Genomic DNA, 13,122 nt, shown 5'->3' on the forward strand with positions numbered 1-13,122 from the left:
TAAAATGTTGCTTCCCTCTGTTGATAAAGGATAATAATTCTCTTCCACCCACCCTGGTCCCCAACAGACTCTAAACAAAACAAAAAAGGGAAAACAAATCAATGTTAGTGCCAGTATTTCTCAAGCATTAATGTTTTTTTATGCAAACTAGCTGCATTAGTGAAGAATGGCGCAGTCTTGTTTCCTGATTATCAATTCTCTGAGCCAACTTTGGTTGACTGCTATCAAATGTAAAAAGATGAGTGACTCCTTTCAATAGTCCTTGGAGCGAGGCTGTCTTCCTTACAAAAAGAAAGTGCGGAGCCCTCCAGTAATCATCAAGACTATACACACTTAAAAAAAGACAATGTCCTGACAACTTGTGCATATCTTTGGGTCTATACATGAATTTGATAATCACAATCTTTTAGTAGACGCCCTTTCTCTTCATGATGACAGTGAGACAGGTGATGATGGAGAGGATGAAGATGACGACGAGAAGAGCGTATGTGGTCGACGACTGCTGCAGGGCACTACGATGAGGATTGGCTATCGGCCCCCCTAGTGACAAAGTACAAAATAAGACGAAGCCATAATGCGCGCTTTCTCAAATTGCTTATCTTTCGTTTGGTGCTTTTTTTTCAAAGAAATTGATTGATATTTACTGTCAAGTGAGTCTAGACAAACTTGACTACAATTACTTTTATTAATCTTTTCCATTCCTATTTTGCCTTAGTGTTTGATTTGAGAATTGTATTTTTATTTTCTTTCTTAGCAAGGAGCAATTGCAAAATAGATATACAATCCGCCAGAACTTGACCTAACATTAATATTATAAAATGACATTGAAATGCATTGCACTTTTGAATGGATGATGGTGAAACCACAGACATTAATTTTGGTTTTGAATTCCTATTCTTGGTCGTATTTTCCCGTAGCCCCTCAAAATTGTAATACTTGCATTACTTCATAATAGTAATAATAATAATAATAATAATAATACATACATACAATTTCTATAGCGCCGTTCTCCACATTGATTAAATGCTCAAGGCGCTTTTCTATTGTACATCAGAGCAAACAAACATAATTCGTGGATTTAGTATTGTAAATTAAATTCAGGTGGTAGCTATAATTTCATGCATACATAATAAAATGTAGGCCTCATTTCGCTTGAAAGCAAACTCATAGTCTTCTACACAATAAGAGACACCTGCTGCTCTCCTTACCCGCAGGGCTTTCCTTGCGGCAGTGTGCCAGCCTCGTCACCGTCTCCCCGTACCCGTTGGTCGCTGAGCACGTGACGTTGACACACCCATGGGCGAGCGGTGAGAGGATTGCCGAGGCACAGCTCGACGTCGACAGAGTGCGGTTGTCCACCCCGATGCTGTAGGTGTGGAGATGAGGGGAGGGCTGATCGGAGAGGTCTACGTGACAGGTGATGACCAGGGTCACAGTGTCCCCCTCTCCCTTGATCTCTCTGGTTCGAATTTCGAGGATATTACTCTGTGGTGTTTGAGGGCCCTCCTCTATAACGAGTAAAGGTGACATGAAAGAGTGGACTAATAGACAACCAACGTATAAACATAAATGCACAAAGTAAACATACATGTGATTGCATACTATCTTATATATATTTACATTCAAGTAAGATTAGATAAACGCTCAAAAATGGACAAATAAACTACAGATATACGATTTATACTTTTGTGGATATATGTACATAATGATGTATTACAATAATTTATAAAGATTATAGAATTAGTGAGCGCAATAAGAGACAATATCCGGTGACGTCGATTTTCCCGCACTTTTAATCTGAAAGCTTTTGGTCTGGATTGCCTTTAATAGTAGCTTTGGTACAGTGAAGGAAATCAAAACAAATTGGAATCTGAACATTACTGGGTAATAAATCAACTCTGTGATAAATGAATTTAAGTAAATCAAGGTTAATAAAAATATAGCGATAGATAAATCCTCTCTCTGTCTGTCTCTCTCTGTCTCTCTTTATACAGGAAAGCTTATTATGGTCTTGTCCGTTTAACTGCTTTCAGTTACTATTAGAAGATGGGGAAAAGAAGACTAAGATAGAGCAGAAAGAAACTCATTTTAGTTACTGATTATATGTGACCGTGCATCACAAAACCAACAAAAAGTCGCACGCACTGATTTTGTGTTAGGACTGAAAATAGGTGAAATGGGTTAACCTGGTCAATCTTGAGTTTTTTATATTTTCTGAAAGAGCAAGTTTTCTTCTACAATATGCTAAAGTTTGGGATCATAAAACGAAAAGAAAGTTGTGTTTTTTTGCATTTTTTTTTCACGAATACTCTTTTTGTGGAATAAAACCCTGTATACACTCTTTACTGTCAACTCTAGTAACTTTAGAAAGGATGATGCTGCTTTGAAAGTTGGCATTAACCATGAAGAGAATGACTCTGTTCCCACTGTTAAATTCGAGCATTTTAACATTGTGAATACATTGTGAATCATCACTTCACATTGTGGAAGAGAATGAACACTGTGTGAAAAAAAAAAAAAAAAACACGCCACAGTGTGAAATCATCTTCACACTTGCAAATTCGAGTGTTTTCACATAGCGAGAATTGCAGCGGAAGGAAAGGGTAAACCTGATAATTCCTTCATTGTTGTTGCTCTGGTAGTTTACATCCTGTTTTCTATCCCATTCATCGCACAGTTAGCACGGCTTGGTAAACATTAAGCACTTGAATACACCCTGTACTTCGGATCCTCTTTTCTCAGTTCACACTTTTCCGGTGTGAGTGCTTTCTTTCCAATATTTAGATAGGTTAGCAGAGTCCATTTGTATTGAGTTATATATCATTTTAAAGCTCAAATCTGCACATTCAGAATCTGCTCTTAACTAAAGACTCTTGTCTGGTGACGTTTAGCTGGTTTTATGATGCAGAGTCACATAAAAGTTGATAATAATAATATGATAAATAAACTTTATGGCATCTGGAGGAGGAAACGCATTGAATAAAGTTTGGTGACTTCATACCTGCAGGTATGGGACAGTAGCTCTCGCTCTTCATCGTTTCTCCAAAGTCATTCAAACCAGTGCAGACAACATTGATGCATAGTGGTGCAGGTCTCGCATCAAGGGTCACAGTTGGAGATGGTGACATCGATACCAAATTATCGTCGACTGCTATCTTGTATGTGTGTATTGGCGGGAAAGGCTGGTCGTCTGGATCCACGTGGCACGTGATGATAACGATTTCCCCACCGTCTTCCTCTTCACGAGAATCGATTGTAACTGATACGATGTCATTTAGCGGAGGATCTGTGAGGTAGGAGTAGTAAAGTTACGGATCATGATATAACAAAACTAACTTTTCTTTGAAGTCATAATGTCAGCTGAGAACCAAAAGGGCGCTATCGCATTTTAAGACTTGAACGAAATTAAAAATGAAACAATCAATTTCTATTAAATTGAACGTTTATCTAATAAAAAGTGGGTAGATAAATTTAAACATATAGGGTAAGCACAGCACCATTGTGGTTTTAATTCTTCACGTTTTACTGAAAATTGAAATAATTTTAAACTGACACCACAATGTAGAGGAGACCAAGCTCTACAATTATGACACCAATAACTCAATACCCTCCAAAATGGCGATAAGGCTCTTTAGGTTTTCAGCCAACGAATTATATACGTCCGTGTATATGTCATGGCGAGAAAAAGCTACTCACATAAGTTTAATACTACAAAAGTTTGGTGTAGTATGTAAATGAAAAATGTATCGTCTCTCATTCTGTCTGTCTGTCTGTCTGCCTGTCTGTCTGTCCACACCTCTCAATTTAAAAAAGCGGAGAAAGCGTTGAAACAATTTGAAATGAGACGCACATAGCCACCAAAGGCAATGACAACAAAACGTAAGCAAATTCACCCTTCAAAAGGCTGTCTTATGACTACTTGCATCGAAAAAAAAAAATAAAGTAAATCAGTAAAGATTGAAAGTATGAAACCGAATGCTCCAACTTTAATCATATCTGAAGGTGTGAAATACAAGATACAAGATAAGAACAGAATAGTGATAATTATCCTTATATCACCACAAAATTAGACCTTCAAACAACCATTATATCTTTGTCCACTGCTAAGAATCATTCTGGTTGAGAAGGTACAAGCACGGCAGACTAAGTGGATGAAAGTTAGAAAGTCAGATATTAAAAGGGGTTGTTGTGATGTTCTTCACAAATGTTTTGTATCATGATTATCATGATAATATTACCATTTCTATTTTGATCCCTTTGTTACACGTTAGGGGCCTATGACCACAACTCTCGTTGTACATAATTCAAGAGTGTTTTCCACTTTACTACGATTGAACTTACCCCTACCTCATCACCTTCTTTCATTAATGACAATGTTATCTCTGAATATCATTATGTAGTTTCACTGCTTACCCCTTGGGCAGTGCCATAGAGAGGTTGAGGTCGAACCAACTCCATTCGTCGCGGAGCACGTAAGGTTTATACAGTAGTTAGGGCGTGGTGAGAGGATGGCTGAGCCGGAGCTCGATGAGGGGAGAGTAGTATTCCCAGTCCCGATGGTGTAGGTGTGGACGTACGGGAATGGCTGATCGGTGAAGTTTACGTGACACGAGATGATGAGATTCACTATGTTATCTTTTCCTCTCAGCTCCAAAGCATCGATGGATAGTATGTTTGGAAGTGGAGCCAGACCTGGTTTTGTGGTGGTTACCGCGACAACTGGAGCAGGTTGGCCAGCTTGGAATAGTCCGTGAAACAAAAGAGATATTGAAATAAAGTTTTGAACATTTCAACATTCTTCAATATTTGATTAACAGCTCTAAGTGTGAGTTTTGGGTGAGGGTGTAAAGAAGTTCTCCATCTGCAGTCTTCATCATAGAGAAACAGGGAGCTTTAGATTTTGATATGCGGCGCGGACGTTTTAGACGACGCTTGAGCTGGACGTTCTCCTTTTCCCTGCTACGTGTTGAAAATTAGCTCTAGATTACACGGAGACGCAATCTATAAAAAATGAAATGGCGCCCTCATATGATCGGTGCATAAAGTAGCTCCCTACGTCGTGAATTGAGAGGACGTAAAAACAGCACATAATGCTAGTGAAAACTCATGCGCACAAGCTATAAATACATCGACTTTGATACGTTTTTTTTTTCCCTTTGAACGTCCCCGTCGCGAAAATTTAAAGCTCCCTAACAAGCTATGAGTTACACTTTTGATCAATGTTGATATGTATTCATAGGCCTGTTCTACAATGACAACCTAGAGTCGACCGCTGGAATTAGTATTAATTTCATTACTTCCTGGCTGTGTAATAGAAACACTGAACGTCAATATCTATAAGTAATGAATGTTTATACTACCATTCAAATGAGCATGACAAAGGACCTTATACACAAATTAAATTCATTACTTGTACATTAGTTTCGCGCATGGCTATAATTATGGCGTACTAATTCGAGAGCATCCGATCAGTACGCCAAGTAAATCAAAAGTCATTTGCGCTTAGAATTACGCCTTAAAGGAGGATAACAGGCCATTTTAAAAGTAGTCTGAAAAGCAAGAGTACAATTTTATTAGCAAAACAGTGACAACTTGATAAAACCCAGATAAAAAAAAAAAGTCAGGAAAGTTAGAAAATCCTGAAGTTTCGCTTAATTTTTCCAAATGTTTTCTAACAGTCGATGCGTAAGCTTATGATGTCATCACTTAATAATTTTCAGTTATTCTTATACCAAGGAAAAAAAAAATAACGAAACACCAAATGTTTCGGCTTCGATGTCATTTCTGGCTGAATAACTCAGATGTATCAAGGTTTAAGACTGAGCCATGATTATATTTGTAGATATACACAGACAAAATGAAACCTCAAGTTTGTGTACAAACTATATGTCAAGTTATAAGGCCATGACATCATCTACTCACCACTTTCATATGCAAAATTGGCTGTTCAAGAACTGTTTGATAAAATTATAGGTACCTCGAAATTCCATAAGGTCCTTAATTTTCATCTAATTTTGATGAAAGTTACTTTGCTATGCTATATAATGTTACCGTTTTATTAGACTGGCCCCTATTTCCCATTAAAATGATCCTGTGAGTACAGAAAGCTTTAAAATCTATCCCTTTCTTGTAATGTACAAACCTCATTTTACTCTTCGCACAGCATTTTCACTTCTCATAATAAGGTATTAAGTCCGTGATAGAATGATAAAAGAGTGTTATAAAATGGGCTTTAGAATCTCTGCGATCTGATTGGTCAATTGTCATGCATTCATTTTTACTGGTCCACATTGAGCCATGCATTTAGGTAAAATCCTAATCCATTGCTCAAGTCTTGTATAGTGTTGTAGGTGTACCGGACGCATGATAGGGAAAAAGCTTGTACTTCATGAATTTACGAGGCCATTAAATTGTGACCGTGCATCACAAAACCAACGAAAAGTTGCACTCATTGATTTTGTGTGAGAAGTGAAAAAAAGGTGAAATGGGTCGACCCAGCCATTTTTTAGTTTTTCATATTTTCTGAAAGAGCAGGTCTTTTCTTGCATTATTCTAAAGTTTGGTGTCATAAAATGAACAGGAAATGGTGTTTTTAGCAGCTTTACTTGAACATGTTTTGGAGGAATTTAGTGTGATTAGGTGTGCCTTATAGAGTCCTCTTTTCATTTTCTTTAAAAAAAAAAATGCTCTTCACTTCGAACTCTGACAACTTTTGAAATGATGATGGTACGGCTTTGAAAGTTAGACTTATCATCCACAGAATGTGTAAATAAAGCATGTTAAGTTCCAGATTACCTTGTTAATCGCTTTGTTGTCGTTGCTGCTGTAGTTTAACACCTGCTTTTTGTTCCATTCATCGCACAACTATAGCAGAGTTGGTAAAGATTACGCACTTGAATAGTCCCTGTACTTGAGAGCTTCTTTTCTTAGGTTACACTTTCCCAGAGTGAGGGATTTCTTTCCAATATTGAAATAGGTTAGGAGAGTCCATTTGTTTTGACTTACATATCACTTTGAAGCTTAAAGTCTGTTCTTTCAGAATCTGCTCTTCACTTACAAACCATGTCAGGCGGCTTTTTGTTTGTTTTGTGATGCAGGGTCACACTTTCTAACACGAATGATGCTCGGGTCTATTTCGTGGACTGGTGAGTATTTGATGCTCTCTTTTAACTTTGGAGCAGTCTGAAACCCACTCGTATGCGCTCGTGGGCTTAAACAGTTCCAATGTTAAACTCGCGCATCCACTTCTTATCGATCCACTCTGACCTGTGCATCATTTTGTATACTAACCTAGCTGGAATGAAACTGCCTCACGTACCTACAATATGTAATGATATATGAGCTTTCACAATACAATATATAAAGCTAGGTTTTGTTTGAAACGATGCTAATTGGGTATTACCTTATTCTTGATCTTTGTGAGAGTGTACTGATTTGCGATCATGTCGACACGCTATGAGCGATGTGAAATATCGTGCATGCCCTCCTGTTTCTCGTCTAAATTTCGATGATGAAATGTGGGTTACATTTAACCCTATGAAGCTCAAGCTATTTTGACCTCTCCAGGCCCAAGGGGGGGGGGTTGTGCCTCCCCCACTCCCTATACATAACTTCTTTATTATATATCACCCTCATGTTTTGCACATGAGTATGAAAAGCAATATGACTCAACTTTTGAAATTTCTCAACGTCACCCATTGAGGGCGCCATTTACCAAAACATAAAAAACATAGGAAATAATTATGCTAAAAACATGTTTTCTCTTTATATTTCTTTAACCCAAGTATTATGTATGTTACTCTGCATCACAAAACCAACAAAAAGTCACCAGACATGGATTTTTAGTTAGGAGCAGATTCTGAAAGAGCATACTCTAAGCTTTAAAATGATGTATAACTCAATTCAAATGTACTCCTCTTACCTACACGTATTATGTATGTGACCCTGCATCACAAAACCAACAAAAAGTCACCAGACATGGATTTTTAGGTAGGAGCAGATTCTGAAAGAGCATACTCTAAGCTTTAAAATGATGTATAACTCAATTCAAATGGACTCATCTTACCTCCCTAAATACTGGAAAGAAAGCACACAATCTGGAAAAGCGTGAACTGTGAAAAGAGGCTCTGAAGTACAGGGTCAATATCCAAGAACTTAATCTTTCACCAAGCCGCGCTGGTTGTGCGATGAAAGGGACAAAACACAGGATGTCAACCACCGGAGCAACAACAGTGAAGGGATTATCAGATTAGGCTGAAATTGAGCATGTTCTATTAACACATTCTGTCGATGATTACTGTCAACTTACAAAACAGTGGCATTATCCTTTTAAAAGTTATAAGACTTATAAGTGAAGAGTGTACAAAAGATTTTGAGAAATGAAAAGGGCCTCTAGTTCATACCTGAACATTCTACTCTTCCCCAAAAAGGGGTTGTAGGAAAAATGCTGAAAACACACTTTCCCATTCGTGTTATGATCCCAAACTGAAGAATAACATAGAAAGAGGATACCTCTTTCAGAAAATATGAAAAACTCAAGAATGTCCTCGTTGACCCATTTCACCTTTCTTGAGTCCTCGAGTAAAATCAAGGGGTGCGACTTTTTGTTTGTTTTGTGGTGCACGGTCACATATATATACATAAATCTTACATCAATCATTTTCATGTTTGCCTCAAAGGAAAAGAAAGTCAACCTTCACAATTTGTTATGGTTTAAATTTCTCAAGGTCACCAAATGGGGCGCTATTTGTTTGTATTTGAAATATATGAGACCTATGATGTATTGTAATAGGTACATTATATTGATATTACATGTCATATTTCCATAATATTGAAATTTTTTAGTTTGCAGATTGATAAAGTGATGAACAAATGCTGATATGGGAGAAAAGGGTATTCTGTATTTTTTCATTATAATTTTTATCATGATTTCCACAATAATTTCTATTATATCTATTATTTGATGCCAATGGCATATAAATGCAAAGGAAATACTAAAAAGACCATTTCACTGTAAATCACGACCATAGTTACGTTAAATGTTGGTCCTTCAACAAATTACAGCCGAGAAAAGCACTGTTTCATCCATTCATCGTTAGCTGAAATCTGAGCAGAAGACACATCCAAAGCTGATGGACATTGTTGTCATTTTACCGTTGCCGTGGCAACAAAGAATATCGGACGTAGCTAACTTAAATATCGAAATGTTTGTAATACAGTTCTAGGAAAAGTCACGAAATTCGGTTGTCATTGGGTAAAGGGCGTAGGAGTGGCAAATTGAATACGGCAGGGGACAGAATGTGTCCCCTCCCCTTTGGCTTTATTGGGTAAATGTGCAAAAGGACATTCAGGTAATAGATGAGCGACTCACCAATAAGCCGAAGGGTCACTGACCGTACAACGCCATGCATGTGGCACAGCAGAATATCACCATCGTTGGCGGAAGTGGGGGTAAGGGTCAACTCACTTCTTATGTCATAATATGTGTAAAGGTCAACACCGTAGGAAAAGCCATTGGAGAAGGTCACGTTCTCGTAATACGCATCCATGGCGTTAAGGTTTCCTGAAAAAAAAAAAAGCAGCAGCACGCGTGTGTATGTAGGAATGTGTTTTAATTTAACTTGATGTAATATCATTATTTTTTTTTTCATTTCAGTTACAAACGTTTTGTTTCAAAGGTTTAAAATGAAACGACTGATGAAATAAGGGGAACATTCACCTTTTAAAACCTCTTTATTTGGGGTTTACATTTGTCTTTCACTCTTTGGAAAGTTTGCCTTGTCAAACTTCTCGTATTTCAAAAAAAAAAAAAAAAGAGAATCAAGCCACTCTTACTCTTCAATCTTCTTCTATAACAAACACTAATGTAGAGACGTAAATATAAAGTAACCTTTAGGTAATATTGAACTTATCACAAAATGAATTGCGGAGTAGGAGTGGTAGAGATATATGACAGTCGAGATGACATGCATAGTGGCATTGGTTATATAAGCTTAAGGGCAATGATGATAACGGTAGATTATATTAAACGAAAAGGACAATTTAGGGGCGGATTCAGGAATTCCGTAAAGGGGAGTCGCCTGTACAAAATTAATTGGGGGGGGGGGGGGGTGGCACCCCCATTTTGTTTTTATTTCTTTTGTTTTGGCAAAAAAAAATAAGTAAAGAGGGGGTGCTCGCCCGGTGTCCCCCTTTGGGTCCGCCACTGCAATTTCCATGCTCAAGAGCATTCTTGGTATGGATTAATGTATCGTATGGATGGTACTATGTAATTTTGTATTTATAGCGTTAATGTAATGAATTTCTAGATTATAATGTTATATGCAAACAAAGAGTTACTAGTAAAGAGTTTAGTGAACAATTAAACAATCAGTATAAAATAATGGTGAGTACAATGTTAGATGATGATCAAAGAGTGATATGTTGAACGTTGATTTAAATGAATCAAACTTGTATTTTACATGCATTGTTTTCTCAGTGAGCGATTCATGATGTGTTAACATTCAGTGCCCAAAGGTGAAGTGCGTGCTTAGCCATTAAAAAAAGAGAAACAATCAATAAATGATTAACAAATATATAAATAAATGAAAACTATAAATTAGAAAATGGAAGAACTTCAACAATTGATCCCCATTAATGGTGATTCTTTCTCACTTACAGGTTCACCATCATGTAGGTTTCATCATGTCTCTTTTGCTTTCGCTTGTTATTACATGATGATATGGACCAAATGTGGCAATTGTTTTTTTTTTTTTTTTTTTTATTGTTCCATATTCCACATTTCAAGAAATACATAAAACATAAACATCACAATACAAAAGCCTGGATGAATTGTCAAGTACAGCTTATAAGACAATAAAACATGTGAAATATGAGGAATCTACATAGAAGCATTGCTTGTAGGGTGTAGATTCCCAGATGCGGATGTGAGATTATTTCTTACTTGGTATATGTAATTAAAGGAATGACAATTTGTGAATTGGAGAAATATAAACGCCAAAAAGTAAAAAGAAAAAGAAAAAAAAAAACAAAGAAAACAATGTCCGCGGCACAAGACTTCTTGAGAGTTGCGTGATCACCCGAGCGAGGTACAAGTCAAATGCAGTGTACAATAGCAGAGATACCAAATGTGTACAAAGGAAGTTCAGGAGATAATACAGAAATCACGAGCGAGGCACATGTTACATAATCAATAATGTCAGTAATGTGAAGTATGATCAGAGAATGTCGAGGAGGATTGAAGAATAGCTATAGATATGAATTCAGAAAAACTAGTTTAAGTTTATGCTTAAATGAATAGAGAGACTGGGATTGGATTATTTCTCTATCCAACTCATTCCAAAATTTAGGTCCTGTAGTGGTTATAGTTTTTAAAGCAGATACGATCCGTACAGGAGAAAGATGAAAAGAATCTTTTTGTCTAGTAGGGTAAGAATGAACTTCAGTATTTTTGACGAACATCGAAGAAATTATGGGCATGTTGGATCTACATAGAGTACCATTAATCACGATGTTATGTTATTTTGTTTGCATCTCTATTACATGATACAAAATGTATTTTGATAAATAACTAATAAACATTAAAGTTGGATATCATAACGGGATTCCACTTACGTTCCCCTTCACAGCGTACTCCCACGTCCCTGCCATGTCCACAAGAGGATGCCCACGCAGACGGGTAGCAGCCCCATGGCCATCGGTGGCACTCCAAGAGGGAATTCTCGTTTCCAGTTGGGCAGTACGTAAACTCATCAATCCAGATGGGGCCAGAACCCTGACCGAAGTGTGCCCTGGCGTGAACCGATGCAGCTGCTGTGAAGCCAAGCTGTCTGCACACGGCGTGTGCTTCTTTAATGTCCCAACCGTGGTCACACACCGTACCCCACTGCCCGTCGCAAAAAACCTCAACTCGGCCCTCTCTCTCATCAGCGCCTCCAACAAGGCGCACTGAGGAAAATAGACAGATAGATAAATAATAAAATAGTAAATAAACATATCAATGAATAAATGCACAAATAAATCACAAAAGAAGTGAGATTAATGATAATATATCAATAACTATAGTTAGGCCCCACGTAATCATAACAGGAAGCAATGATGGAGAAAGTTTGATTGATGTATAAACAAATTAAAAAAAAAATGTGTATGTCAGAGTGTGCTTGTGTGGTGGTATTGTTTCTTTAAAGTATCGCAGGAAGTTCGAAAAGTAGTAGTAATAGCGTGCAGCCATGTTTAATGACTTCATCAAAATGGTATGTTTTATACCTCGGTACAAAACTTAATGTTCTATTGGCTGATATAAAGCCTTATCTACTGTTCTTCTAACCAAAAGATAAAACCTAGTTTATGAATTTTCCTATTAAAATGTACGTACTGTTAGATCACGTTACATATAATATTTGCCCTACCGAATCTGAAATTAGAATCATCATCAAATCATTTTTCATCAGAGACTTTGGCGCCACCTTTGGTAGCCAGCGATTTGGCATAAACCACATTCCCACATCCCGTTAAGTTAGTTCTGTTTATCGAAATACAAAAGCCAGCTGGCTACCAAAGAGTTCGTCCATGAAGTTGAAATGCTTGTCAGTTGGTTTCCTTTGACTCGAATAACTGTTTTCTTGTAAGCACCATGCCCAGATTTTTACATTCATAAAAAATATAAATAATTCTGTTATTTTGCAAGGGAACACTTGGGCCGCAAAACCAGGGGGGGGGGGAGGGGGGATAATGAGAAGAGAAAAAATAAAAGAAATTAAAAAAAAAACAACATGTATATCATTATGCTTTTATTGACGAGAATCATGACCTTAAAAGCCCAATCTTAAAGTCGTTCCGCGGCTCCTGGAATGTACAGTATTTGTAATGACAAAAAAGAAGAAAATGCATAAAATAATATCAAACCCATTCAAAGATTGGACAAAAAGATAGGTAATAGGACGTGCTATAAAGTTAGGGGTTCCGAATGTTTGTTAAGACGGAATAACGAACCACGATTAATTTTCAATCTAGCTGTATGGAATCTTCGTGTTTCGAAATAACAAATAATAAAATTCGAATAACGAACCTTCTATGTAACCATCGCCACCTGCTAGTACTTGTTTCATAGATTAGAATCTTATC

General features: G+C 37.2%; 1 protein-coding gene across 1 annotated transcript; it reads right to left on the reverse strand.

Annotated features, from left to right (window-relative positions):
• Positions 1-406: 406 nt before the first annotated feature.
• Positions 407-11,946, reverse strand: LOC140245857 (uncharacterized; the record flags this gene model as incomplete). Its single annotated transcript, XM_072325347.1, has 6 exons — positions 407-540; positions 1,209-1,508; positions 3,002-3,286; positions 4,414-4,737; positions 9,371-9,562; positions 11,614-11,946. Coding segments are annotated over 6 exons (1,568 nt in total), but the record flags the coding sequence as incomplete, so codon positions are not given.
• Positions 11,947-13,122: the final 1,176 nt, after the last annotated feature.

Source organism: Diadema setosum, unplaced genomic scaffold (genome assembly GCF_964275005.1).
Source record: "Diadema setosum unplaced genomic scaffold, eeDiaSeto1 scaffold_45, whole genome shotgun sequence".
Taxonomy (NCBI): domain Eukaryota; kingdom Metazoa; phylum Echinodermata; class Echinoidea; order Diadematoida; family Diadematidae; genus Diadema; species Diadema setosum.